This window comes from Trichoderma citrinoviride (genome assembly GCF_003025115.1).
Source record: "Trichoderma citrinoviride strain TUCIM 6016 unplaced genomic scaffold BBK36scaffold_15, whole genome shotgun sequence".
NCBI lineage: Eukaryota > Fungi > Ascomycota > Sordariomycetes > Hypocreales > Hypocreaceae > Trichoderma > Trichoderma citrinoviride.
In genome coordinates, this window is record NW_020194723.1 from 300,141 (window position 1) to 326,478 (window position 26,338).

The 26,338-nt window shown below is 54.6% G+C and overlaps 7 protein-coding genes across 7 annotated transcripts; 4 read left to right on the plus strand and 3 right to left on the minus strand.

The window, feature by feature from the left end:
* Nucleotides 1-5,640: 5,640 nt before the first annotated feature.
* On the plus strand, nucleotides 5,641-6,655 carry BBK36DRAFT_1128012 (hypothetical protein; the record flags this gene model as incomplete). Its single annotated transcript, XM_024891573.1, has 3 exons — nucleotides 5,641-5,804; nucleotides 5,906-6,118; nucleotides 6,181-6,655. The coding sequence occupies 3 exons, from the start codon at nucleotides 5,641-5,643 to the stop codon at nucleotides 6,653-6,655; spliced, it is 852 nt and encodes a 283-aa protein (XP_024746164.1).
* A 1,875-nt stretch (nucleotides 6,656-8,530) lies between these two features.
* Nucleotides 8,531-9,789, plus strand: BBK36DRAFT_1172137 (hypothetical protein; the record flags this gene model as incomplete). Its single annotated transcript, XM_024895687.1, has 3 exons — nucleotides 8,531-8,636; nucleotides 8,753-8,926; nucleotides 9,086-9,789. The coding sequence occupies 3 exons, from the start codon at nucleotides 8,531-8,533 to the stop codon at nucleotides 9,787-9,789; spliced, it is 984 nt and encodes a 327-aa protein (XP_024746165.1).
* A 1,079-nt stretch (nucleotides 9,790-10,868) lies between these two features.
* BBK36DRAFT_1127802 (methylenetetrahydrofolate reductase) lies at nucleotides 10,869-12,899 on the minus strand (the record flags this gene model as incomplete). Its single annotated transcript, XM_024891555.1, has 1 exon — nucleotides 10,869-12,899. The coding sequence occupies one exon, from the start codon at nucleotides 12,897-12,899 to the stop codon at nucleotides 10,869-10,871; it is 2,031 nt and encodes a 676-aa protein (XP_024746166.1).
* Nucleotides 12,900-13,703: 804 nt separating this feature from the next.
* On the plus strand, nucleotides 13,704-16,741 carry BBK36DRAFT_1136434 (leucyl-tRNA synthetase). Its single transcript, XM_024892975.1, has 2 exons — nucleotides 13,704-14,277; nucleotides 14,346-16,741. The coding sequence occupies exons 1-2, from the start codon at nucleotides 13,738-13,740 to the stop codon at nucleotides 16,698-16,700; spliced, it is 2,895 nt and encodes a 964-aa protein (XP_024746167.1). The 5' UTR covers nucleotides 13,704-13,737; the 3' UTR covers nucleotides 16,701-16,741.
* A 114-nt stretch (nucleotides 16,742-16,855) lies between these two features.
* On the minus strand, nucleotides 16,856-17,942 carry BBK36DRAFT_1207357 (hypothetical protein; the record flags this gene model as incomplete). The annotated part of the gene is made up of 2 exons (XM_024897399.1): nucleotides 17,620-17,942; nucleotides 16,856-17,529 (listed from the first exon to the last, which is right to left on the minus strand). The coding sequence occupies exons 1-2, from the start codon at nucleotides 17,768-17,770 to the stop codon at nucleotides 16,856-16,858; spliced, it is 825 nt and encodes a 274-aa protein (XP_024746168.1). The 5' UTR covers nucleotides 17,771-17,942.
* Nucleotides 17,943-21,624: 3,682 nt separating this feature from the next.
* On the plus strand, nucleotides 21,625-22,293 carry BBK36DRAFT_1128368 (hypothetical protein; the record flags this gene model as incomplete). Its single annotated transcript, XM_024891606.1, has 1 exon — nucleotides 21,625-22,293. One exon carries the CDS (start codon nucleotides 21,625-21,627, stop codon nucleotides 22,291-22,293), a length of 669 nt encoding a protein of 222 aa, XP_024746169.1.
* Nucleotides 22,294-23,094: 801 nt separating this feature from the next.
* Nucleotides 23,095-25,486, minus strand: BBK36DRAFT_1162632 (mitochondrial carrier protein; the record flags this gene model as incomplete). Its single annotated transcript, XM_024894460.1, has 3 exons — nucleotides 23,095-23,829; nucleotides 23,919-25,109; nucleotides 25,298-25,486. The coding sequence occupies 3 exons, from the start codon at nucleotides 25,484-25,486 to the stop codon at nucleotides 23,095-23,097; spliced, it is 2,115 nt and encodes a 704-aa protein (XP_024746170.1).
* Nucleotides 25,487-26,338: the final 852 nt, after the last annotated feature.

The following is a 26,338-nucleotide window of genomic DNA, read 5'->3' on the forward strand; positions in this document are numbered from 1 at the left end:
TGAGATTGTTCCGTGAGGACATTCGCGGCGAGAATAGAAAGTCGGAAAAGCTGCGAAGTCGTGGGATGAAATGTTTCCCAGCGGGACAACATATATGACGAGACGTTGGTGAATTCAGTGTCCCCCGTATAATATCAGTCTTGACGAGGAGAATGTCCTTCTGCTCGATGGTCTTTGACAACCGAATCTCGAGGTCCTTCTCATCCTGCCTAGACGTCCCATGAGCGGGGCCAATTCGCCAGCTTAGAATTGCATCCAACCGCCATGCATGAGCAAAGACTTGGCTGTTGCAAGGAAAAGACCAAGGCAAAAGAGAAATCTTGCCGTGTATTCTTTCCCAATCGTTGGTCAACACCACCCAAACAGTCATGGTTGAGAAGAATGCGCTTCCATGTGTGAAAGGGAAGCCCCTTCCAGTCGTCCAGAGAACCTTCTAGCCGACACACACACACACACACACACACGTGGCTAGTCTCCTGATGGAGCCAATGCAAAACAGCAAGGAGGCCTCATTCAAAGGAACATCCCCTCAGTTAGCCTTGGAGCGAAGGATCTGATCTTTGCATGGCTTTTGGCTTCTGGGGAGGGTGTACGGCCGGCTTTGAAGACGAAAAGACTGTGGCAGATGATGCTTTCGTGGAGTTTGGCGTTCTGTTTCACAACACACGGCTGGACTCGGACGAATCGGATGCCCGTGATCACACGTCCTCGTGGCAGGAAAGCTGAGCGTGTTACTGCCGAATAAGTTGACCTGTACTCTAGTGGTGTTGCACAATCCTGACTTCAAGCCCACTCAGCATTCCTGGACGCCGAGGTGGCTATACGCATCAAATTAGCACAGGGAACACCAAAACCACTGGGAACGGAAAGACACTTTGAAAGAGAGAGGACAAGCCCTCACACAGACCGTAGTCCACAGCTGTGTAGCACCGCAAGAAAGATAAAAAAAGCCGTGTAGTTGTTATCGAGCACGGCAAGCCCGAGTTGTCCTGCGCGCGCTACCGCCGACTGGAAAAAGAGGCAACTTGATCCATGAGCACCGACTCTGCCAGCAACAGATCAACGATAAGAGGAGGGCCCCTACCTCATCATAGTTTGCTCTGAATCTCGCCATAGCTGGCATGGCTCGTTTGCCATGACTCTATTCCGTCACGGTTGTCTAATGATATGAAGGTGGCAACCAGCGAGCGCAGAGGAATTGGGAGGCTCAAAGGTAAAAGAGTGGCTGCTTCAATGAAATTGCAGTCTCAAGAGCCTCCCCAAGTTTGAAAAGCGCGTTGACCAAAAGCTCATGAATGAAAGGGATGGTGAGAAGAATGAGAACCTGTCATCAACATACAACGCGCACCGAGTATCTCTTAATGACTTGAAAAGAGCATAGCATAGCCCTATGCTCCCGCTGGAACTGTGGTATAGAGGGGCGTCTTTGTGGCCTCAACCACGCAAAGCGCCAATAAGGAGGTTGGCACTGGCATGTCATCCAGCTTTAGCCAACACGGATATGAGACGAGTAATATTTGTCTGGTTGAAGAGGCTAGCGAGTGCACCCTCTACCGCCATATAGAAGGGAGCATATGTCCATGTTTTGCTGTCATTGATATGCTGCATCAACCTTGCCATTGGCGGTGGAAGCAAAAAGGAACAAAACATACAACAGCCGGTGTTCGCCAGTGGTCACCCACCTGACTACTAATCTGCCTCTCATTGGCTTGACTCTGGGAGAGCGGACGGGATCCCATTTTTTCCAATGGATATGGTCGTATGTGATTGCGTTCCAAGGCACGTCAGTCTATGTAGAATACGGAGGTAGTCATCTCTCAATGATCGTGCCAAGCATAAAGGAGCCGTTGTGAAGCGCAGGCAGTTCCTTTGGGACCAATGAGTAAACGGCAGCGGGGCGGAATTGAGTCGAGAGGGGGATCCCAAGTCCGGTGTTCAAACAAGCCAATTGGCGGCATCCCAAGTACTGTAGACGACAGCTTCCACAGCTCTATGCGACGGGCCTCGGCGAAACAGCACCCAGAGGCAGATTGGTGACTGTAGTCACAGGTCCACAGCCTAGTGCCGATGTTGAAAGGCTGCTGGTCGTGTGAAAACATGGACATTTCATGCTGCGGCACACACCAATGTAACGTCATCAACGCAGCTCGAGTTCAGCCCATCCCAGGATTATCGTTGCCACCCTCTCGTGAATAGGCTTCGTCAACTGCCTGGATCTTTTGTCCAGGCTGGGTAGCTTCTCGCATATGTCGGCGCAATCCTTCAGGCTCTATTGGCTGGGCCGCTCGCTCCAGGTGTGGCACATTGTGAACATCTTAGCGGCGTGCTTTCGTTGTTGGTAGGCCGTGGTGTGGCACTACTGAGTTAAACGCGGAACGTCCCAGCCGCCTCATGATCTGGCGATGCCCAGATTCAGAAGTGGTGGCGATTTAACCCCCTGTCCAGGCGCCCTGGGCTTCTGAATGGCGGAAAATCCGACACTTGTTCAATTTCTTGAAAAGTGTTTCGCCAATCCTAAACTTGCCAGGTGCCGAAGCGTCGGATGGCCTTCAACTGTTGACGGATCACCATGGGTCCCTGTTTGCTCATTCGCTGGAACCAGAATGATTTGGATTGCATGATGCTTCGCTAACGAGGTCTCGGTAGGGAGAGCAAGCGCTCATCCTGCTGAAAGAAAATGCCCACCCGATGGGTGTGTAGTGAACAGCTGATGATCATGATGAGACATGGCGAGATTTCGTGCATTGAGCGACTGCCGGCTCACACTAGAAAGCCGGCATAAGCTGTTGATGCATACCGATAGGTCGTCTGCCATATGATCAGCGACTCCTTAGCGACTAAGATAGCCTTCTGCAGACAGCTGAATGGTCTTGTGACAATGGTGACGAGGATGCGGCTGTGTAAATGTACTCCGGGGTCTGGATATCGCCTGGTTATCCCGCCACCAGGATGTAAAGATTCACCGAACAATCATCATATGACGCCCGGGCTTTTCAGTTGAAAGTTGATCTATAAGCCAGTCGGATATGCACCGGTGTTGATACTGCCGTGGCCAATACCGATACATCGGAGTGTGCTGAAGCGACAGGAAGGCAAGGTTTGAGTGAACGTTCAGGGCCTTTGCTGTAGAGACGCCCGCCCTCCCGCTGAGAGGAACTTTACCTTCTGCGAGTATCAAGCGGGAGTTTTCAATACTCTGAACGTCCGAGTCCAGTGGCACGAGCACAAGGCCAGTGAACTGCTCACGAAAATCGCCGTCTGCCCTTGAAAATGGTAGATCGGTCAGGGACTGAGCGGTCTCAGTAGACTATTCAATGCTCAGGTTTTCGGAAAGTATGATCTGCTGGCGTACCGCCATGTTTGGGTCGTGATAACGTCTCGTCTACGTTAGGCAAATGTCTGCTTTTTGACTGACAATACTGTTGCATCATCTGTTGCCGTTGTGCGTCGGCTTCTGTGTAAGCCCAGGTTCGCCATCGCCATCATGAGCTGCATAGAGGAAGCGGGTTGTTCGAAGATTAGCGGGTTAATCGAAGATTAGTAGCTTTGAAGCCGCTCACAATGGCATTCGTGACAGTTGTAGGTTGGCCTCGGTCGCCCTCGCAGCCTGTCCTACCACAGCCACCATCGTCTTTTTGCCTGCGGAAAGACGACGGCGAGGTCGATTTGGCGGATAAGACAAGCGCCAGAGGCAGGAGGTGTACCAGCCGCTCTGGAATGCTATCGTACCTTGTGTAGTGCCTCTCCGTTCTTGTGCCATTCTCAACTGATAGTCTTCCACTCCAGGGGACGAAAGGGGGGTATGGTGCCAACCGGTCTCTCAAGGCCAATGGACCATCCTGTCACTGCCATTCTCCCTTGATTGCCTCAACGTCGACGAATACTGTATAGGCTGTAAAGGTATGAACTGGACCACATCATCCAGGCTCTCTAAAGTGGCATTCGACCTTGGGATGCTTATGGCTGGCGTTATACTGTAAATTGCTCCGGTTACTTGCAGCGTGATGCCGAGATAATAAGTGTTCATTTGAACAGCATCGGTTGCAGTTGCAAGCCAAGAAGCCGCACGTCTGGGAGACTCCAAGGGGCCGTGGAAGAGAAAACCTGACGTTCGAAGTATCGGGGACAGCAATGTTCAGTGCTGGATATCGATCCGCTGGCTGCCCAATCTATCCCAGCTTTGGCCGAATAAGCCTGGACACGTCTGAGTTGCCGCCATTTTCCAGGCATAATCTATGATTCTCGATGGAAGGCAACACGAGACGGAGTGGTTCTCCTTCGGCTGCTACACCAGGGGAAATGGAACTGGAGAGTTCCCAGACCAAAGAAACACGTTGCCTTGTATCATGCTGTAACGCACGGTTGAGTGGGAGCAATTGCGGTCGGAAAACAGAGAACCGCAGGCCTGCCTTCTCTCATCTGTCCAGAGAAGCTTCTGGCATCTCTATCCAAGGTGTTTCTGACGGATCGGTAAGCTGGTCGTACGGATTTGCACTGGTCTGGAGCGGTTGAGCATACTTTGAGCCATACATGTCAGACAAGCACGTCGTGCCGCTTTTGAGAAGCAGCTATAGCTGGCTCGGGGGTTCTTCTTTTCTTTCTGCTCTCAACTGCTCTCAAGGCACAGCAAGACGGTTCAAGCTTGAGAGCCCTCAGTTTCCCTCTGGCCTGATGTCGGACGAAGTCGGCTTGATAGAGGAGTCAGTGACATATCGTTGGCATTTTGGCGGCGAGTAGGGCTCGGAGAGTAGGAAAAAGGAAAATTGATGCAAGGAGAAGAAAGAGCTTTTCAGAGTGCAGGCGATGTGAGTCCAATACGGAAGGGGATGTCTCGTGACCTGAGACATTCCGTTGACGAGCGGGAGGGGAAGATCAGAATTCCCGAGGACCGCGATGTCACTGCAACGTCGGTCAAGTGAGTGTCTAGTCAAGGTGGTATCGGAGCTGCTGCATGATGTCCTTTGATACATGGCAATTTGTGGTATTAGCGGTTTCTTCGGGAAACGAGAAGGTCTACACTGATCTGATGTCTATTCATCAAGCTGATAGTAACGAGCAGAGGCAAAGAGGGTAAGGTATGGAAGGCTGGATGACTGTATGTAAGCCGAGATGCTGCTAACAGAGAAGGTTGTGCAAGGCTAGCGAATCAGCGTCGGACCTCAAAACACCTAAACCCATGGGCTCTGCTAATCAAAGGCGATAGGGCTGTACCTCCGCAGTCCACCCATCTCTCGGCATTGCGCAGCGTACCTCTCTAGCGCCGATCCGATGCGGCCCCGTTCCCCTGGAGCGACGCCCCGAGTCAATCTTCAGCAATTTTAAGCTTTGGCTCTCTCTCTTGTCCGTTTACCGCTTCCGTCTTCATTTCATTCCCTCTCTCGGCTTCGTCTTTGCACATGAGCTGCGCGTCTGCATCTTTAACCGGCCTCTTTTAATTCTCCTTCGTCTTCTCTTCCGCCCGCCGCAGAAGAGGCGCAGGCTATCATTCCTTTATATTCGTCTCGCTCCTGTGCTGCTTCTGCTGTCTCCTCCCCTTCTTCTTGGATACCTTATTCATCCCACTCTGCTCCGCGATCGCGACGACTTAAACAAACCGACCGAGCCTCTTCATTCCCGAACGACGACTCGAAATCCGCTACAATGAGCTTGATTGCGACGTGCGTGGGCTACCTCACGCCAATCTTCATCATCCTCTCGCCCATCCTCTCCTATGGCGACCAGGCCCTATCCATGCACCGCAAGAAGACCAGCGCGGGCTTCTCTCTCGACATTCCCTTGATTATGCTCATCGCCTCTTTTTTCAGGTGCGTTCGTTGTCTCCCCCATTGCTTTTTTGCGCGGAATAGCCGGGGGCTCTGCTGCCCGACAGATCCGAGACACGGCTGACGCAGAAGATGGATAATAGGATCTTCTACTGGCCCGGCGCACGATTCGACTCGAGCTTGTTGATACAGTCCCTAATCATGGTGGGCATGCAAATCGCCCTCCTCAAGATTGCTCTTGATCACCGACCCTCTCCGTCAAACAAGGGCGGAGAGGCCGGACTGCCGTTTGCTGCCCCAGAAGGTCTTTTCGCTCAGAGGCCGTATAATTTCTGGCAGTGGAGGTCGCCCAAACCGTGAGTCTCGCCATTGGAGGGACTGGCTCTTGGGATTGTTGGAAAGCTAATGCCATGAGCAGGTACTGGCAATTCATCCTTTACCTCTTCTTGGGCCTGCTCGCTGGCGAAATTATCATGTCCACCATTTCACCCGGCTATTATCCTGCATATTCCGTGCTGGTCGGGTACATCGGCCTATCCGTCGAAGCCACGCTCCCGATTCCGCAGATTCTCGCCAATCTGCAGTCCAGGTCCTGCAAAGGCTTCCGGGTGTCTGTCCTCGCGAGCTGGCTCGGAGGCGACGCCATGAAGCTTTTCTGGTTCTTCACCGCCACGAGCGAGATCCCGCTGGCATTCAAGATTTGCGGCATCTTCCAGGCTGTGTGCGACTGCTTCCTGGGGATTCAGTATCTGATGTTTGGATCGGGCGAAAGCAGTGTCAAGGAGCATCCGCTGCAAGACGTTTCAGCCCACGAAACCGGAGCGCAGCCGCAGAGCAGGAGCATGACGCCCACACGACGGTCTGCTCCGTTTAGCGACTACGAGAGGAAATGAGCGCCACGGCTGGCATGAGAAAAGAGATGCTGCGGATGCAGTTGAGCTTGGGTACCTATACTAGACTAATGTTAATGAATCTCATGTTTGAATACACGCTGATAGACGGGCCTTTTGACGACATTGTTCGCTACATCATGCCACTATATAGATTTGCGATGAAAACTTCCCTGATTTGGGATGTACAGCTGGTGGTCGTTGGCATATGAGCGCTGCGATGTATGTATTGCTACTGATTGGCGTTAAGAAATGATATCGTGATACCGCTATGAGAAAACCAGCGTCAACGCCACGATGTGCTCGACGTGCACGTTCAAGCGGAGCATCACAGAAATAGTAGTAAAGACATCTAATCCCCCAATTTATATCATCTTTGCCGCCCAATTGCGCCTCTACGATGCAAAGCCATCAATGCGACTGCAGCCCCAAAGTCGCGCCTTATGCGCTCTGCACCACCTGTGAGAGACACTCCCAGCCCCCCGACTTTCTCATCGCATCTGGCAAGGGAAAACCTGCGGCATACAACCGACAGTCAAGTTACTCGTATACGAAGCGCGCCCAGTAAGGCAATAGCTACATAGGGCTTCCAACCGATAAGAGCTCCATAGGACAATCCGATAAGTTCAACGTTTTGTACTATTCTTCCTTTTGCAATCGGTACTATACTGCTGAGGACGGGGCCAACCGCGGTGAAAGACAAGGGCGGAACGTCGTTGGAACTACAGTTCAGACGACAGCCATTCACTCGTTTCCCGCTGGCTCAGTGCAGCTTCTCTCATCGGGTAAGTATCTCGTGTAATGATTCTCATCTGATATCGGTCGTAAGCTGTATCAGCTCTCGCTTTCACGACGGAAGAAGCTGATTGTCCACAGACGGACGCATCACGAGTGGCGGCTTCATCATTGGCTCTTCAACACTGGTCACCACCATTTCATGATCAGAACGAGATCATCTAGACTAGGACGTACCCTTTTCCATTCTTGAAGTCTGCCATTGTCATTGTATCAGTAGGTCTCATGGTTCATTGTTTACTCGTCCTCTTTATGCTGTGGCGTCTCCCAAGCTACATGAATGTACAATCGCTGACTGCTATATCCAGGAACTCTTCGGTCCTCATAACGATACCATAAGTTTGTTCATAAGTCTATAGGCAGGACCATCCTTTTCCGAGGCTTCAACAACATCAAGGCGTTGAGAAACCTACACCAGTACGTCTAGTTAAGCAACGTCTTGTGTACGCCGCATTGTCTTCGACAACACGTCTCAGTTTCAACTACCTCAGCTCCGTCTCCACGTCAAGCCCTTGAAAGTCTTCTATATCACGTCGAACTCCTTTGTTATCATTTTCATCAATTCACCCTTGCCTCGTAATCAGCCGTGTCGAGTTTCCCCCCGCTGCCATCGTCCTCATCGGCTCACATCTGGCTTGACAGCCCGGTGCCAGCTGGCGGCACTCTTCCTCACCTCCCGACCAGCTTCACCTCCCAGTCACTTCACCCATTGCTCTCTCGTCACCCTTCTTTTCAGAATTCCGGCGCAAGTCAGGTGACTGCTCTGCATGATCAAACAGCTCTTTCGCCTTGCCTCTTCTCAAGCTCTTCTTTCTCCTTCACACACCCGCCCGCGCAAGGACCCCCCAGCTCTGCAGAGATCCGCGCGCACTACCTTTGCCTTTTCCCTTTCTGCCTCTGCCCTACCTTAACGTTAGGACTATTGCCTTGAGCAATCTCAGTTGTCTCACGGCTTCGTCAGTCGCCGGATTTCATCTCGATCGTTTCAATCATCTTGACAGTCCGTCGATCCGATCACGCCATCGCCTCTCCTGGCTGCTTGATACTGACCTTTTCAGTTCATCAGACCAGACCAGCGTCACAATGCCCGCAGCAAGCACCAAAGCAAACTACAAGACCTACGAGGCTCAGGCCCGTATGGTACGCGCCATTGTCGCTGCTCACCCCGAGGTCAAGTGGAACTACAAAGGTACGCAATGTTTCTCTCTTCTTTTTTTTTCTCCTTATCGCGACAGCACTTGCCAACCCTCATCTCTCTCATCTCCCGTCATTTTAATTGGGGCGAAGGTTGACTCTTCGTCCCAGAAATTGCCGCTTGCTATGGATCCGACATGAGTGAGCACGCTCTGAACCACCGATTCCGTCGCCTCAGGGCGCAGGCCATCATCGTTCGCGAGGGCCGCAAGGAGGGATTCGATATGAAGGACATGATTCCGGACGGAGACCTCCCAGCTACCCAAGAAGCGGTGGAAAAGAACAGTATGCCTTGCACTCTGGCCCTTAGCTAATGGACTCATACACGCTCCCCTCCATCTTCCATTTTGCCGGCGTCCCCTTCATCCTTGCCATTCCCATCAAGCACCAGCCGTTCCCAAGCCATCTATGCCAGGTAGTCTCAGCTAACTCTTGTCTTGACAGATATTGCCAAATACTTTGGAGAGTCCACGCCGGACGGCATAGGTTTCCAGTTCCGAGGCATCAAGAAAGACGCCGACACCCTCCGCAAAGTCGAGAGCGAAGGCGGCGACGTCGCCAAATGCCTCAACCTCGGCTCCGGCCGCGGCAGCGTCATGTCCACCCCATCCAAGCCCACCGCCTTCCGCTCGACGGGAAGCCGCACCGGCTCTGGCACTGGCCGCAAGCGCGCCCGCAAGCTGGAAGGCATCATCAAGCGCTCCGCGTCCGACGAGGAAGACGACGACGACGACGTCCTCGACGGCCACAACTGGAGCGAGCACGAGGACACGCCGACCAAGAAGCCCAAGACGGGAGGAGGAGCCTTCCCGGGCCAGAGGACCGGGACTCCCTCTCGACGAGCTGCTGCCCGGGCCAACGCTACGATCGCTGAAGTCTCCGCGCTGCTCGACAACAGCGACTCCCAGCCCGAGATGGAGGCTTCTTCTTCCGCCGGCCATCAGCCCACCACCAGCGCCTCCTTCGTCCCGCGGGACGCGTCTCCCGAGCCATCCTACAACCCCTTTGGCACCCGACCGGTCATTGGCGTGAACACCGGACCTCCGACGGTGGCTGGTTACCAGTCCATGGCTCATTATGCTCCTGGCTCTGGTTCGCAGTCTTTTTCCGCGTCCGTTTATGACGATCTGGGTGATGGTGAGATTTAGTGGAGGGTACAAAGAGGGGGCACTCTCAAGTTACTCTCTATTCTACCATGAGCACCGCTCGGAATCTCACGTCGGAAGGGGTTCCCCTAACGAACCGACACAAAGGAGAATACATCCCCAAGAACAAGGGAAAATCATCCCCATAAAAACAAACAAGAAAAGGCAGCAAAGCTGGTCATCACCACGGCCGCGGTGATTATTCAAGCAAAGGACAGGGTAAATCGCGACCATTAGGAAGTACGCATGCACGGCGTTGGAGGAGGAAAAAAATATCCGAAACTTATTTGCTCTTATGTTCGCACTTTTCTCTGAGTTTTCTCTTCGTTTTATTTTCACACCTCAGATAACTTTGCCCCTATTTCTTTTTATTTCCAATGACCTGTTTTCCATTCGCAATTTTTTTTACCTTTTTCTCTTTCATGATTGGTATTCGTTTTCTTACAGACACGTCTGATCCCCCTTTTATAACCATCTACCTTGCACTTGCTTTTATTTTGGTCCCGGTCTCGTTACTTCATTTTACTCCCCTCCTTTTGAAGAGCAGTCATTGAGATAGGTTGAGTGGAAAGAACATCAGGGTTTCCTATGCAATGCTCATTTATAGGGGGGGTGGGTGGGAGGTCTCGAGGAATTCGACAAGGGCAATGACACGAAAGGAAACTCGGTTATTTGATCTCCACACGCAGAATTTTAGCACCAACTGTCTGAACTAAAACCAAGGTTACGCATGAAAGAGTTGCTCGTTCAACCGTATTGTGTGTGCTGTGACATTAGCCCAGTTATCACAGGCTTGGGAGAGAGCAGCCTTGCCGAGTAATGCTGCATCGCGCATGTCTTGACAATCTCCTCTCAATTTATCCCGACTCCCCCTTTATCCAAAACGAGTATGAACTGATGCTTTTGTAACTTCTCGTCGGCTATATCATCCAACACAAGCCAAATCACAACCCCTATCTATCTCCTCCTCGAAGTCGATATAATGCTTTTCGTGGTATTTGTCATCTCAAACAACCGCCAACGCCTAACCATTTACCTCTCCCCCTCCTTCAAAACATTGCCAGCAAGCCCTCATCTGAAGCTCAGTCAATCAACAACCTCCACAGAGCATCCGTGTCCACATAGTCATGGTGAATGATGTTGACGAGCCAGTAGTCCTCGCGGATTCCATCCAGCAGCTTCTGGCTGTCCGATCCCCGGCCGTACACCTTGGCCCACTCAGCCCAGATGCCAAACGCCTCCTCGCTCCAGGCGCGGAAACTGACCTCCTCGATAATGGTCGGCGTGACAATCTCCTTGCCGGGGAAGACTCCCCACGTCACGGCGTTGGTGCTCGCGCTGGCGCCAACTCGCCCCGAGCCGCCGGTGGAATCGGAGGAGACGAAGTCGCCCTTGGCGTTGCTGGCGTAGAAGCACACCACCTCCTCGACCTCGGCAGAGGTGAGCTTGTCGTAGAGTTTCTTCCAGTCCGCGGATGGCAGGAAGAACTCTACAAAGGACTTCTGGAACACGAATCCGGAAGCGGGTCCCCAGCCGAACGTGGGATCTGACGAGGGCAAGCCGTTGACAGCGGGCTGAGAAGCAACAGTCCACCAGCCCTTTCTGTTCAGAGCCTCGAGCTGGGTCTTGATGATGGAGGACTCGGGAAGCAGGTCTTCTTCGCTCCAAGGAATGGCGGATATCTCGCCTCTGATGTGTCGCACGAAGATGTCATTGATGTCGCTGGCCACCTTGGGATATCCCCAAAGTCTGACCGCCTGTGTGACAGACATGTGAAGGCTGACGCCATATCCGTCAATCTCTCCGTACGCAGGCGAGCGGGCGTCACCAAAGCGGCCGTTGGGGAAGTCGTCCCACGTTGCTTCACGGCCAAGAGCCCCTTCACCCTCCGAAATGGCCAACGTGTTTGCACGAGTGTTGACGCTTCCGGCAGGAATGCCGGCCTCTGTGCTTGACGCTTCCCATTCGGGGTGCGTGGCAGCTCTGCCGACAATGACTCGGTTGTGCGGATCGGACCCGACAGAAGACTGTCTCCTGGCCGTGCGCGTGTGACTGGGCGCGCGAGGAGGGACGTTGCCATTGACGCTGATCTTGGGTATCACACGCTGCGCTGCCGCCGCCACCGCAGATTCATCGACGACAGCTTCCTCCTCCTCCTCGGTAGTGTCAGGAATCAGCTTGGTCCTCTCAAGGATGAAGGAAACAGATTTCTCCAGGTTGAGCGTGTAGAAATGGAAGCCCTTGGGGCCGGGGGTCCTGCTTTTGATCTCCCTGATCTGCTCCACCAACTCGCTGAGAATATCCACTCCGACCATTTTGACCTTTTCATCATCTCCCTTGACGGCGTTGAGGCGGGCCATGATTTCGTCCGGCATCTTTGCATGGCTCAGCTTTGTCGTCCTCTTGATCATCGCATAGCTCTGGATCGGCATCAGGCCGGGCAGGATCGGTATCGTCTTAAAGGCGCCACTGGGGTGGGTTCTCAGCCTCGTTTCAAACTTTTCGTAGGCCTCAATTTCAAAGAAGAGCTGGGTCATTATAAAGTCTGCCCCAGCCTGGACTTTGTCGACAAGGTACGGCAGGTCGTGTTCAAAGCTCTGGCCTTCGGGGTGGCTCCCGTCGCCGTGCCCCTCCGGGTAGGCGGCGACTCCGATGCAAAAGTAGCTGCCATACTTCTTGCGGATATACTTGACAAGGTCGATGGCCCATGTAAACTCCTCAGAGGCAGCTCCAGTCGGCTCGTCGGCGTCTCGGTACTCGGCGCGGGGCGGGTCGCCTCTCAAGGCCAGGATGTTGCGGATGCCCAGCGCTCTCGCGTCGTCCAGCGCCTGGTCAATCAGGGCCTGGCTCATGTTGGTGCATGTCAGGTGGAGGCAAGTGGTGAGTCCCAGCTCCCGCTGGCACAGCTCGGCAAGCTCAAGCGACTTTTGCGCTGTTGAGCCGCCGGCTCCCCAGGTGACGTTGACAAAGAGCGGCCGCAGAGCTCTCTCCATTCGCTGCAGACGGACACGCAGGTTGGAGAATCCCATTTGCGTCTTGGGAGGGAAGAACTCCAGAGAGAAGTACTCTGCGTTCTCTGGCAGAGCCGCTAGCTTGTCCGTGATTCTGTCCATGCTGGCGGTGTTGTGGTCGAGTTGTGTAGATGTCGCTTTGCTGAGGAACTCCGAACGTCGGTTCGAGAGCGAATATCCCGTCAACACACGGGTGTGCAACGGCTGAGCCTCGCTCTAGAAGGAGGAGTTGAAATCAATGGTCGTCGTCTTCGTCCAGCGCGTGACTCGCTTGCTGGCTGATGCTACGTTCGATAACGGCTCGATGCGGGTTGGGTGAGTCTTCCTCTTGACGTCTGTTTGCCGGTCGGATGGCAGCAGCTACCTTTCGTTTGTAGTCCCGGATAGAGCTGCGAAATGCCGCCGTTTCAGCCAATTGAAAGAGACTCCGATATTCTGCAAGGCTCCGGGGTGATGGCAGCAAAGGCACCAGGAATCCAAAGACCGGTGTCAATTGACTCGCTGGCGAGAGGATTCGGCGTCGGGAGACAATTGCCAGAGCAGAAAGTTTTGCGATGCCGCTGTCGCAAGCCGGCGGGGCACTGGGAGGTGCTTCCATGGCGGGGTTGCCAATCAGTCACGTCCGTTGTCGCTGGAATCCCAGGGTTCGGTATCGCTATCGCTCTGGGGACCGCTATGACGCACAAGGCGACACTGATTTGCAGGGGTCCGGCTACGGTGTCTCGGCACCGGAGACCACTGTAACCGGCTCTTGTACAGCACTTGCTAGGGGAGCTCCGGTTGATGCCAATCGCGGGCGGCAGAAAAAATAAAAGTCCGGCTATTTCGACATCAACATCGAACCACCATTGACGCTCTCTCCCTCTTCTTCCGCCCAATTGCCTCTGCCCAACTACACAGACCGCTACAGAGCTGTTCGTCACCGCAATATGCCCGCACCATGATGCATATGCTTCGTGGAAGCCGTATGGGCCTCGCAAGAGCCGGCGTGGCTGCGTGCCGCCGATATATAGCAGCTGGCGCAAATGGGGCGACAACCCGGCCGTCTGCCCTCGCGAGACACGACCCGCGATATCTGGCCCGGAGATGGTATGCGGTAGATCTCGTCGGCCTGGACAAGAAATGGCGTCAAGTCTGGGAACAGGATCAGAGCCAGAGCCAGAACCCTGCGAGTGGCGAGTCTCTTGCCACAGCAGCAGATGGCCAGGAGCACAGCTACATCTTGCCCATGTTTCCCTACCCGAGCGGCAGCCTCCACCTTGGCCACCTGCGAGTCTACACCATTGCCGATGTCGTTGCTCGGTATCACACCCTCAGGGGCAACAAGGTTATGCTGCCAATGGGCTGGGATGCCTTTGGCCTGCCGGCGGAGAACGCCGCCCTTGAGAGAGGCGTTCCGCCTGAGGGCTGGACAAAGAGCAACATTACCAAGATGAAGAGTCAACTTGGTTTGATGAATGGCAGCTGGGACTGGTCGCGGGTAAGCCCAACACTCCCGTATAGCTGGTCTTTTTAGAACCGGGCTAAAAGAGGTGTACACCATTCTAGGAATTGACAACTTGCGACCCGGATTTCTATAAGCACACACAGAAGCTGTTCCTGATGCTCCACGAACGCGGCCTTGCATATCAAGCAGAGGCCGAAGTCAACTACGATCCCGTGGACAAGACAGTGCTGGCTAACGAACAGGTGGATGCAAACGGATTCTCATGGCGGTCGGGTGCCAAGGTCGAGAAGCGAAAGTTGAAGCAATGGTTCTTCCGCATATCGGAGTATAGCGATGACCTCCTCAAGGGGCTCGATGAGCTGGCCAAGGACGGCGCTTGGCCCGAGCATGTCATATCACAGCAGAGAAACTGGCTTGGAAAGTCGACGGGCGCTTTGATCAAATTCCCACTCATAAGTTATGGCCACGAAGTTGGTGCTGCCCTCGAGGTATTCACGACTCGGCCCGACACCTTGTTCGGCGTACAGTATCTTGCTCTCGCCTCCAACCATCCCGTAGTGGCTCAGCTGGCAGAACACGATTCGGAGCTGCAAGCGTTTCTCGACACCCTCCCTGGACTCCCTCAAGACTCCAAAGTCGGATACCAGCTGCCACACATCCGAGGCATCAACCCTCTAGCTTTCCACGAGCATACTCCTGATGCTACCAAAGCATCGCTGCCCATCTATGTGGCACCGTACGTCTTGGGCGACTACGGTGAAGGCGCCGTCATGGGCGTGCCGGGCCACGACACGCGAGATCATGCCTTTTGGCGAGAGCACAAGGCTGACGAGCCTGTCCGAATGGTGTTGAGCGCGTCTGAGGATGAATCGACTACGGTGTTGGACAACGAGCCATACGTGGAGCACGGCATCATGACAGAGCACAGCGGCATCTACAAAGGCAAGCCCTCGAAGGAGGCGGGTGATATGATGGTCCGCATGCTTGAAGAGGCAAATCTTGCCGAGCCTGTCACGAGATGGCGGTTGAGAGACTGGCTCATCAGCCGCCAGCGGTACTGGGGCGCCCCCATTCCCATCATACACTGCGACTCCTGTGGGACTGTCCCTGTGCCAGACGAGCAGCTGCCCGTTCTGCTGCCCAAGGTGGACAACCACTGGGCCCAGGGCAAGGCGGGCAATGCACTGGAATCGTCCCCCGAGTTTGTCAAGACGGAGTGTCCCAAATGTCACGGCCCCGCGCGGAGAGACACTGACACCATGGACACATTCGTCGACTCAAGCTGGTACTACGCCCGGTTCGCTGACCCTCACAACCCGGATCAGCTCCTGTCTCCCGAGGCGGCCAAGTCTCTACCGGTGGACATTTACATTGGGGGCGTGGAGCATGCCATTCTTCACCTGCTTTATGCCCGCTTCATCTACAAATTCCTGGCCACCACGCCTCTCCTCCCCCAGTACTCCGAGGAGGATGCCCTGTCTGCAGAGCCATTCAAGCGCCTGATCACCCAAGGCATGGTCCACGGCAAGACTTACATCGATCCCGAGACGGGCAAGTTCCTCAAGCCGTTTGAGGTGGACCTATCAGATCCCTTGAAGCCGCGAGTCATTACCACAGGAGCCCCTGCGACGGTGTCCTTTGAGAAGATGTCCAAATCGAAGCACAACGGCGTCGACCCAACCGAGTTCACGTCCAAATACGGCGTCGACCCTACACGGGCGCACATGCTCTTCCAGGCACCCGTGGGCGATGTGCTCAACTGGGACGAACACAAGATCGCCGGCGTCACGCGCTGGCTGCAGAAGCTCCACGACCAAGTCGTCGCGCTGGCCAAGACGCCAGAGGAGCCGGTGCCGGCGAAGGAATATTTCGCCACGAGGAAGCCCTCGCCGGACGACAAGGAGAAGCTGGCCAAGTGGGAGTCGGAGATGGCGCTCTGGCGCGAGACGCAGAACAAGATCGAGTCCGTCACGCGGGGCTACGAAAAGATCTATCCGCTCAACGTCGTCGTGTCGGACCTTATGACGCTCACCAACGAGCTCGTGCAGCAGAAACAGGCGGAGCAGGGCATCAGGAGACAGGCGGCCGACGTCATCGTCCGCCTCATGGCGCCCATCACGCCCGCGTTCGCAGAGGAATGCTGGAGCCTCCTCCACCCGTCCCGCGGCTCCGTCTTCACGTCGGCCAGCTTCCCCGTGCAGGACGGCAGCCTGCCGATGCTCCAGGCGGAACACATCAAGTGCGCCGTGCAAGTCAACGGCAAGCTGCGCGCCACGGTAACGATCCCGCGCCCGCCGAGCGGCTTGCAGGGCGACGCGCTGCGCGACTGGATGGTGGATGCGATCCTGGAGACGGAGGAGGGGAGGAGCCGGTTTGGCGAGGGCAAGTACAACGTGCGGCTGGCTAGGAGGACGATTCCCGTGGACGGGGGAAAGGTGATTAACTTTGTAATATAGAAAATAGCGCGCTGAGTGATGTCATAGAACGGATACCCCAACTCTCCGTAGATGTTATAGACAATGATGTGTATGATATGTTTCATGACATGGCAATATCTACTGCGTGGTCTAGCTTTGCAATCATAATAGTGCGAGACTGGGAACTTGTACTTCTAGTCGCGATGCCGTCTGTCCTCTTCGGGCAGAAGCCTCTGCTCCTCGTCGCTGCCCTCCTTGCCGCGGTAGAGAACGTAGTGCTGGACAATGAAGATGGTGTCAAACACCAAGCTGCAGTTGCCCAGCGCCAGCTTGACAGGGTTCCCCGTCACGCCGCTCCAGTCGTGCTGCAGGTAGCTGTCGATGCCGAGCTGCGCCAAGCTCAAGAGGCCGCCCACGAGGTCGAGCAATATCTGCCAGATGCTCCAGCCGCGGGTGCTCTTGTTGCGGAAGTTTGCGAGGATCTGGGGCGAGTACTTGACGAGGGTGACGAGCAGCTTGACGTAGCCGACGGCGTAGACAATGTCGAGCTCGCACCAGTCGGCGGCCGGGTCGGCGGACGGCGTGGCGCCGACGATGAGGCAGGTGACGAGGACGCCGAGCGCGGAGCCGGCGATGATGCCGGTGACGAAGCGGCTGGGGCGGGCGCCGGGGCTGGGCTCGAAGCCCCAGAGGGGGCGGAGGAGGTACTGCGACGCGGTGACGAGGCTGAGGACGAGGGCGTGCAGCGCAAAGGTGATGTCGTTGAAGGCGACGGTCGGGGTCAGGCCGTTGTGGCGGGCGGCGTACTGGCTGCGGACGACGGGGGAGTAGTAGAAGGCGAGGTTGGAGACGAAGTAGGCGGCGAAACCTTGGGCGATTCGTGAGCGCGGCGTCGTCTTGATGCTGAATGGTGGATGGATGGCGATTCAATGAGGCAGACGGAGATGGGAGAGCGTACCGACGACGTTGATGGTGGGAAAGTCGGCCGTGGTGCCGGACGTGGAGCGGCGCTGCCAGTTGAGCAGCGGCTGGGGGTAAAAGGAGAGGCTCCAGGCGAGTGTGTAGACCCAGCCGAAGAGGGCGGACAGCACGGGCAGGAAGGCGACCATTGTTTCTTGCCCAGTGTCAAGTGGTTTCGTCGACGGGTTGGTGTTGAGTCTAGAGCGGGAATATGGAGGGCGCCCGGAGTCCAAGGCGCAAGCCACAGCACAACGTCCGGAACGGTCCGGGCGCGGCGACTTGTTGGGCGATTTTCGAAGGTTTCTCGGGGTTTGAGGAGCTTCGGGGTCTCCGGACGAGAATGAGGTTGATGGGAGGGGGTTAGAAAGATGAAGAGATGAGGGGGCTGGAGTTGAAGCTGGACGTTCGTGAGATTTAATTAGGTGGAGTGAGAGCGGAAGGGAATGACACTTTGGAGTCCCGCGCCGCAGAATTGACCGGAGGAGCAGGTACCGATGGCAGTTACGCGGTATGGAGCGGTACTTTGTGTACTTACTACTCGGTGCTGCGCTGCGATGCGATGCGATGCGATTGCGACGGGCAGGCGCGATTGCATCATTTTCTGCGTCAATGACCAAGAGCGTGCCTTGGGTATGGGTATGGTATGGGTACTTGTTCCGTGGCGGCGGGTACCTGTGTTCTCGGGAACGACATATGGCATGGTAAAGTCTTTTAGTAAGTGATATCATGTAGCTAAGTACTCAACCGCCGTAAGCAGCCGAATCGCCCAACCTACTACAGCATGAACTTGGGAAGATTCGAAGCCTTGGACGAGCCAAAGACCAGCGCGACATCTTCAGCTCTCATGGATGCCATTGTATGATGAATCTGTAGAGACGTGGAGGTGAGGCCAGCGTCTTCGACCTCCATTGGCAAATACTGTTGCTAGGTATTTCAATAAGCTCATGCCGCTCACGATGTTGATGGCATCTCCCTGAAGCTATTCATTCAAAGATGCATGGGATTGCCGTCTTCTTGGACGCGGAATCCGACATGGCTTGTTTACGACATTTCCAAAGACCAGCATACATTACCGTCGTAATCCCGCGAGCCAGATCCTCGACTGGGCGAAGAGGCAAGGTATGCAGGCCCCGATATCCAGGGTATCGACGGGTAGTTTCATGGCAACGATACATGACTCCCGTATCAATGACCCAAGACAAATCGACTTTGTATACCGATGGCTGGCCAGGAACAGCTCAGATGTCAACCCGTGGCCAGGGTCGGTGTGTGTATCGGGCCAAAAAAGAATTCCAAAGACGTCCTGAGATGGCGGGAAAAGGGAAGTCCGCGTCCGCATCGACAGCTTCAACTTACATGCCACGGCGCCATCAGACAAAGCCGACAACATCGAACTGGCCATCGATGACCTTGCCCATCGGCAATTTGTCGTCACCGCCACGTCGAAAATCCCATCGAGTCATTTCTTTCAAAAGGGAGATTTCGTTTCCCATCGTCCGCCCGAAACAATGCCGGATACCGTCTCTTTCGGAGCCCGGATGCGAGGGAAATTCTCCGTGCCCTGGTATGATCTGTGCATCTCCATGTAACGCCATCGTTGCCATAGAAAAGAAAAAATTCTCAAGGAAAAGATTCCCCTTTTTCTCATCCTCGGCAGCTTCCAACGTCACGCATGCAAGGCACACATCTCGTGTTTTTGCCATGGTTCTTGTCGCCCTGCACCCAGACTTCCGAGATATTCGCTATCAGAGCTGTCGACCAGGGGCAACATAGATTGGGCAATGGTGTGAGGCTTGGCGTGATCGGACGACGGCTGTGGCAGATGCAGCAGATTCGCGCCACTTTTGATGGCTTGATGGAACGCTAATTAAACAGAAGCTGAATACCTACGTGTGTACCGATCCCGGCAGCCCCGTTTAGAAAAGCTCAATTCGTCCATGCCGGTACACGTATTTTGTGCCAGGAGCAGCAACTGAGGCTATTGTACCATGCTGTAAGTGACCACCTGAGGCACTCGGACATGGCCAGCGAATGAGGGTTTGTGAAAGTATGTGCCTGTACGCCAGGATTCACCTTCAGCTGTCATTCTGGCGGCCTGCCGCTGCTAGCTGCAGTAGTGCCTCCCTGCTTCTGGCGAGTCTTGATCCAATGCCTCGGGAATCTGGTGGCTTTGGTGGCTGGCTGAGAAAACATCCATGGTGAGGCCATTGAAGTTGGGACAAGGCGATGCCCAAGGCAGAGATACATTACCCATCAATGCAATTGGCCAGCCGCCCAGTCTTGCAGCTGCCGAGACGCAATGCACGAACGATTGCGACTTGCCTATGTATGTATGTAGGTAATCCATTGAATGCGACCGAGTCAAGCCCGTCCAGTACGGGAGCTGTTGATGCCTTTTCCATGTTGTTATACTGCCGGGTGTCTGGTGCCGAGTGACGCGCACTAATTTAGGAGGTGAGCTTACATGAGAGCGAGAGACGTTAGAGCAGACTCTTGATACCGCATGCGAGCAAGTGAAGGAAGAGTCAAGTCAGCAGTAACATCTCGACGGGCTCAACTCAGATGATAAGGGTTCCCGTCTCAAGTAAGCAGAGCGCAAACTCTATCAGATCTCCCTTCGGAGAGCCTCCACGGCAGATAAAACGAGCATCAGCAAGACTGTCGTCTAAATTGTCATCATCGCTAACACGCTGCTCTGTTCTTTGTATGTTGCACATCACAAGTATTCCCCCAGCCACACCCAAGTCAGAACATCTCCATTGATTCAGCCCAACCGGAAAAGAAGAGCTCCCTTTCGCTTCTCGCTCCCGCCGCGGCAGCAGAAAACGCAACCGGCTCATCACCATCACCATCACCAACTCCCAACACAGCCTCAACCGCCCATATCTTCAACTCCCAGCACCCTCGACTGATCAATCAGCAACCCCCCCAGTCCATCAGCCATATCCATATCGTCAGAATCGGGCCAGGCTAGCAGCACCCGCATGCCACTAACGCACATGTAAACAACATCCGACAAGCCACCATCTATCTCCTGTAACCACCACAAAAAACAACGCCACTTTCGTCTAAGCCCAAAAAAACATGCAACGGCCGATCCGAGCCATAACATGGCATTCAAAAGCTTCAATCCCGAATGACGTGCCCTTGTCCCAGTCGATGAATCCATTGGGCTGAGAATCTTCCCTCCCACCCCCTTTCCCGTTGCAGTATCAACCACCAGCCCTTGGTTTAATTCCCTCTTTGAACATAAACTCGTACCCTATGCAGTATTTTCTTTAACCTCGGAACTTTTTCCATTGGCTGATGCAACTCCCGTGGTCTCCCTTAGTGCCGACTCACTCAGCCGGAAAGATGGTGGGCAGCATCCCCTTTTGTTTTATTTCCCATTTCTGTCTTTCGTCCCCAAATTAGTACCGCTTTTTGCCTCCACAAGGCGAGTTGAGTTTCCATCACTGTCGGTTTTTCTATGTGCGATTCTACGGATTTAACATTTATTCTAAATATCATTTTTTTCTCCTAGTGGGTTCCGGCATGCGGGCAGGCTAAACTCTATTGCTCGCTTTGCTCGGTGTTTTGCTGGGAAGAGGTACATACGTACGGAACCTGGGTGAGTGGTGAGATGTGTGGCCTTGGTTCAGATATAAGCTGTGTCTGCCTCTCCCCCCCTTGGGCTTTTTCTCGTCTTGTAGTATGTTTGAATCTCTCAAAGCATATCGAAAACAATAAAGCAGTTTGTTTTATATCCATTTGCTTCATAGTTGGATAGCAGCAACCTTGCGTCAACCAAACCTGACTACACACCCCCCATCTATCAACAGCCATCAGCAAAAGTCCACTTATACAACCAACTTACACAATGAACCACCTCGCCTACTTCGAAGCCCTCCACCAACACCCCCCAACAAAAGCCGTCTCAACAACTCCATCATCGACACAAACAGAACCATCATCATCGACAACGACAATGTCACCACCATCATCAACACCAAAGGTCGGCTTCATGTCCCTCCCCCTCGAGCTCCGCTTCCAAATCTACGCCCACCTCCTCTCCCTCCCCGCCTCGTCATCCTCCCACCACGCCCTCTCCTCCGCATCACCACCGTCTTCATCATCCGACGAGCCCTCGCCGCACCACGTCCACCCAGCCATCCTCCTCGCCAACCGCCAAATCAACTGGGAAGCCACCCCCTTCCTCTACGCATCCAACATCTTCATCGCCCACCCCTCCCTGCTCACCTCCTTCCCCCGCCTGCGCAACTGGTACCCGCCGCTCCGCGAGGCCGCCGTCCTCGTGCCCCGGATGATCCGCCGCTTCCACGTCCAGGTCCGCCTCGACCTGCCCCTGCCCTTTGACCGCGAAAAGGCGCGCGACGCCTTCTCCGGCCTCGACGAGCTGTCCGTCGACGTCGTCCAGGCCATGTTCCTCGGCGTCGACTGCGCCAACCTCGCCGTCTTTGACGCCGTCCGCGGCGTCAAGAGGGTGCGCTTCGGGGGCAGCACGACCGGCTTCGAGGACTATCTTGCTTGGCTGGCGGATGCCATGACGAGCCCCGTCGGGGCGGAGGTGCCGCCTTTTGAGCCCGAGTGCGAATCGCCCTGGGCGCACATCTGGAGCGGGTACGAAAATCTCGTCAGATCATCGGTGGTCCAGGTCGAGAAAGTAGAGTAAAGAGATGAATGTCCTAACTCACCCCAAAGGTATGCAAAGGCCATATTTGCATGATTTTCCTTCTCTCAAAATTTCAATGCCTAGGGACTAACACGCTTGGAACCAGGGGGAAGAGAAGCAAAAAGACACTTTTTGTTGCGCCAACAACGACCACATGTATCCCTACAACATCATCTTATCGAAACACCGCGAGGACCATCTCCTCCAAAGGAACCCCCTATTCTTAATCTAGACCATGCCACCCCATCTAGTCCATATGCCGTGTCTAGATCTAAAGCTCATCTCATAAAATCAACGAAAAATAAGAAAAAAACAAAAAGAAAAGGAAATATCAAACACAGAGAGCCAACGAGTCACAAGAAGAGTCATATCCGCCTTCTTCGCATAAAGACACCACTTTCCCATAGCTTTTCTCTATCCCTCATGGCTTGCTCCTCTTTTGTGATTCTCCTGTTTGGGGTACAAGCGGTTCGGCGTCGGGATCGGGATCGGGATCGGATTCGGGCTGATAGAAATACAATGTGATCAAAAGGAACCAAAAAAAGGGAATGGTAGAAGTAAAAAACCACATAATAGAAGACAAGTATACAAGCAACTCGCCCCTTTTTTGTGCTCGCAGTATATCAACCCAAAACGCCTAGTCTGATGCATCGTATCATCGGAGAGAAACCTGACAATGCTTCCCTCGTATAGGAGGCTTCGACGATGCACGTCTCTCGTCTTCTTTCTTCATTTCTTTGAACCCCAACTTGTTTTATATTATCCATGTCATCATGTCCTTCTTCCCCTTCTCTTCTCTCACTACGCCGCTTGGCCACCACCGCCAATCATCTTGGGCAGCGACTTCCATCCCTTCTCGTCGGGCATCTTAATCTTGCCAAAGTCCTCGTCAAGATCGAGGATGATCTTGAGCGCGTTGCGGCTGCGGGCAAAGTGGCTGGACTCCTTCTTGGGCCTCAAGGCAGACAGAGGATCCGGCATGCTGACGTGCACATTGTCCTTGTGGTGTCCCGATCCGGGCATGGGCAGCAGGGTCTGAAGAACCTCGTACGCGGCCAGAGTGAAGCCGAACTGGGGCGATGATCGGAAGATACGAGCCGGGCCGCCCTTGAAGAAGGCCGTGAAGCCCTCCTCCTTCCAGATGGTCTTGGCGCAGTGTCGCAGTCCGTTGTAGGTCGCCTCACCCTTACGAGCTTCGACCTGGAGACGGGTCTTGATGACGTCGCACGGCGTCGTCAGGTAGGCCGCAGGCATACCGGCAATGGCACCAGCAGTCAGGAGCTGCAGGACGCCGAGCTTCTTGGTCGCCGACTCGCCAAAGAAGTCCTTCTTCAGATGGCTGTACGTGGGGAAATAGATGGCCGAGAAGGGCACGTCTCGCAGCAGGCAGGCCGATGCGCCCTTGTACAGGCCGACGAGACCAAGGTTGCGGACAATCCACATGGCGGACCTCTTGGGCGTGCCCTCGACGGTCTTGGCGACTTCGCCCTGGATCTGCAGACGGATCTTGACAATTTCGAGAGGGTTCGTGAAGACCTAGATTACAAACAGCGTTCGGTTAGACAAAAAGATCATCCATGATCTTCTCCTCTTAAAAGGGGCTAGGGAGCTTCAACACAACTTACCACTTGACAACCGCCGGCCGTACCACCAGCGACAATCTCGGCCCACAGGGGAATCTTTCCTTGCTTGTCAGTCAAGCGGCCGCGCACCAAGTCGTTGACGGTCAGCTTGATGGCCTTCTCGGGCGCGACTCCCACCAGCTGAGGCAGAACGCCAGAGTACAGACCGCGGAAGCCCTCGTTGCGCACTACTTTCTGGAAGCAGTCGATAGAGTTCTTGTAGAGGCGCTGCCCGGGCTGTGCTCCGCGCTGGTTCTGCAGGCGGGTCTTGACAAGGTCAATGGGATACACCATGAAGGCACCGAAAGCACCGGCTAAACTGCCCAGGCCAAAGTTGTACGCCGACTCGGCAGCTTGTCGCAAGACGGCCTTGCCTGTGGACGCGGCCTTTCCAACCGTGCCGCTGGCCGTGTCCAGGACGTCGTACATGGGGTTGCGCCATGAAGGATCCAGAACCTTGGCGAAGTCGCGGAGGCCCAGGCGCCCGGACGGCTCGTCCAGGCTGGCGAAGTGGAAGAGGACGTCGGCCTCCATGGGCGTGAAGAGCGAGAATCGTGTGGTGCCGGCCGCCTCGTTCATGAATTCGGCTCTTGTGATCTTGCCGTCCTTGGTCTTGGAGACGGCGCGGCGCAAGATCAACTCGACCAGGTCCATTTCCATAATCATGTTCTGAAAGGCTCGCACGTTGGCGTAGGAGACCTTGCTGCTAGCCGAGATGTTGCACAGCGTGTGCAGGTTGTTGAGCAGATGGTCAGAGAGCTTGTGTCTCGACGTCTCGCGGATGATGCGCTCAAAGTCCTCGGGGTCAATGTAACCATCGCCATCCTTGTCGAAGCGGTGGAAGGCTTGTCGGATGCGCTCGCCCTGGAGGCCTCGCAGCATCTGCGAGAACTGCGCATAGTTGAGGTGGTGTCGGTTCTTCTTGTTGCCAATGTACAGCTTGGCCCATTCGCAGTCCCAGTCAAAGGGGATGTTGTCGGGGCCCTTGTTGAGCTCGTAGAGGCGCTTGAAGTCTTCGTACTTGACAATGCCAGTGCGGTCGACGTCGAACAAACGGAAGGCGATTTCGTACTCCGCATCGGGCTTGTCGAGGAGGTTCTCGAAAACGCTCCAGTCGGTCAACGAGACCCGGCCGGTGCGTTTGCTGTCCGCGACACCAAAGAGGATGGAGTACTGTTCCCTCTTGATCTTGTGCTGTTCAAGTGCGATACCTGGTTAGTCACTGGGTCCCGCAACTGCACCGATATGACTCCGATCTCCCAGAGACACTGCGAAAAAAAAAGAAAAGGGGACTCTGCGACATAGAAAAGAGAAAGAAAAAAAATAGGGGGGGAGGAGAAGGGGATGAAACAAGACAGGCTCAGGCTCAATGGCAGACTCACATAGTCCTCGTCCTTGGGCGCAATGGCGTCGATGAACTGCTCAGGCCCCAGATACAACTCGCCCGTCTGAGGGTCCTTGATCGCATGGCTGTTGAAGCGAGCCTTGGTTTGCGCCGAGAGCTGCGCAGGCTCCTCGACGCCCACCAGGCTCTCCTTGACAGCTTCCTTGACGGTTGAAACGCCCGACATCTTGGAGGGGGCAACAAGAAGGCAAGCCCGACGCTCTCTCTCTCTCTCTGATCTCGGGGAAGCAGCAGCAGGAGGAAATGCCAGCGGGGAAGACGAAGAGGAGCAGCAAAAAAGTTGTTGGCTTCTTTGACTGTGGAGGAAGAAACGGCGAGGCTGTGGAGCTGTGGTGGGAAAATCGGGGCTTCGCAGGGGGAAGAAAAGCGCCAAAAAAAAAGAGGAAACGGAAGACAAGAAAATATGCCGGAGACGCCCCTCTAGCACGGAATCCCCTCTAGTAGTATCTGTAAGTCTAGGTCTATTAGAAAGAAATGAAGAAGGAAAATGAAGGGAAAAGGCGACGTTGGGCGCGTCACAGGAAGAGAGGGAAGAGAAGGGATTCTTGTCCAGGCTGATTTCGAAGGAGGTAGAAGAGAGGGAAAAATGGCTGCTGCTAAGAAAAAAAATTATATTGACAGTTCACCTCCTTGTCGAATCAATTGGATGGGCGGCTGCAAGGTTTTGGCGGAACTGCCACCCGTTTTGTTGGTGCAAGTACCCGGTACTGTGTGCGCCATCTCTCGTGCCCCTGGCGCCGCGTTGAGAACCGTCCGCCGTAGAGGCACTTTTGTGTGGAGAGGCTGCCCAGTTCCAAGTTTACAGCGGTCAGAAGACCCTGAGACGGCGGCCTTTCTGGTCCGCCACGTGAGAGTCACAGAGCGGGAGCCAGGTACTCTGTACTTGGCGGAAGGATTGGAGCATCTGTACCTGTACCTGTTTGACTCAGGATCTCCAAGCCTTGCCAGGTATCCGGTTTTTGCACCTGATTGGTATCACAAGGAGAGGACAACCCACATGCGATGGCTTCTCCGAGGC

Excerpts from the sequence above, each read along its gene's own strand:
- BBK36DRAFT_1136434 (XM_024892975.1), top strand. The coding sequence starts at position 13,738 with ATGATGCATATGCTTCGTGGAAGCCGTATGGGCCTCGCAAGAGCCGGC. Across the intron at positions 14,278-14,345 it reads GCAGCTGGGACTGGTCGCGG|GAATTGACAACTTGCGACCC; the intron begins GTAAGCCCAACA and ends ACACCATTCTAG.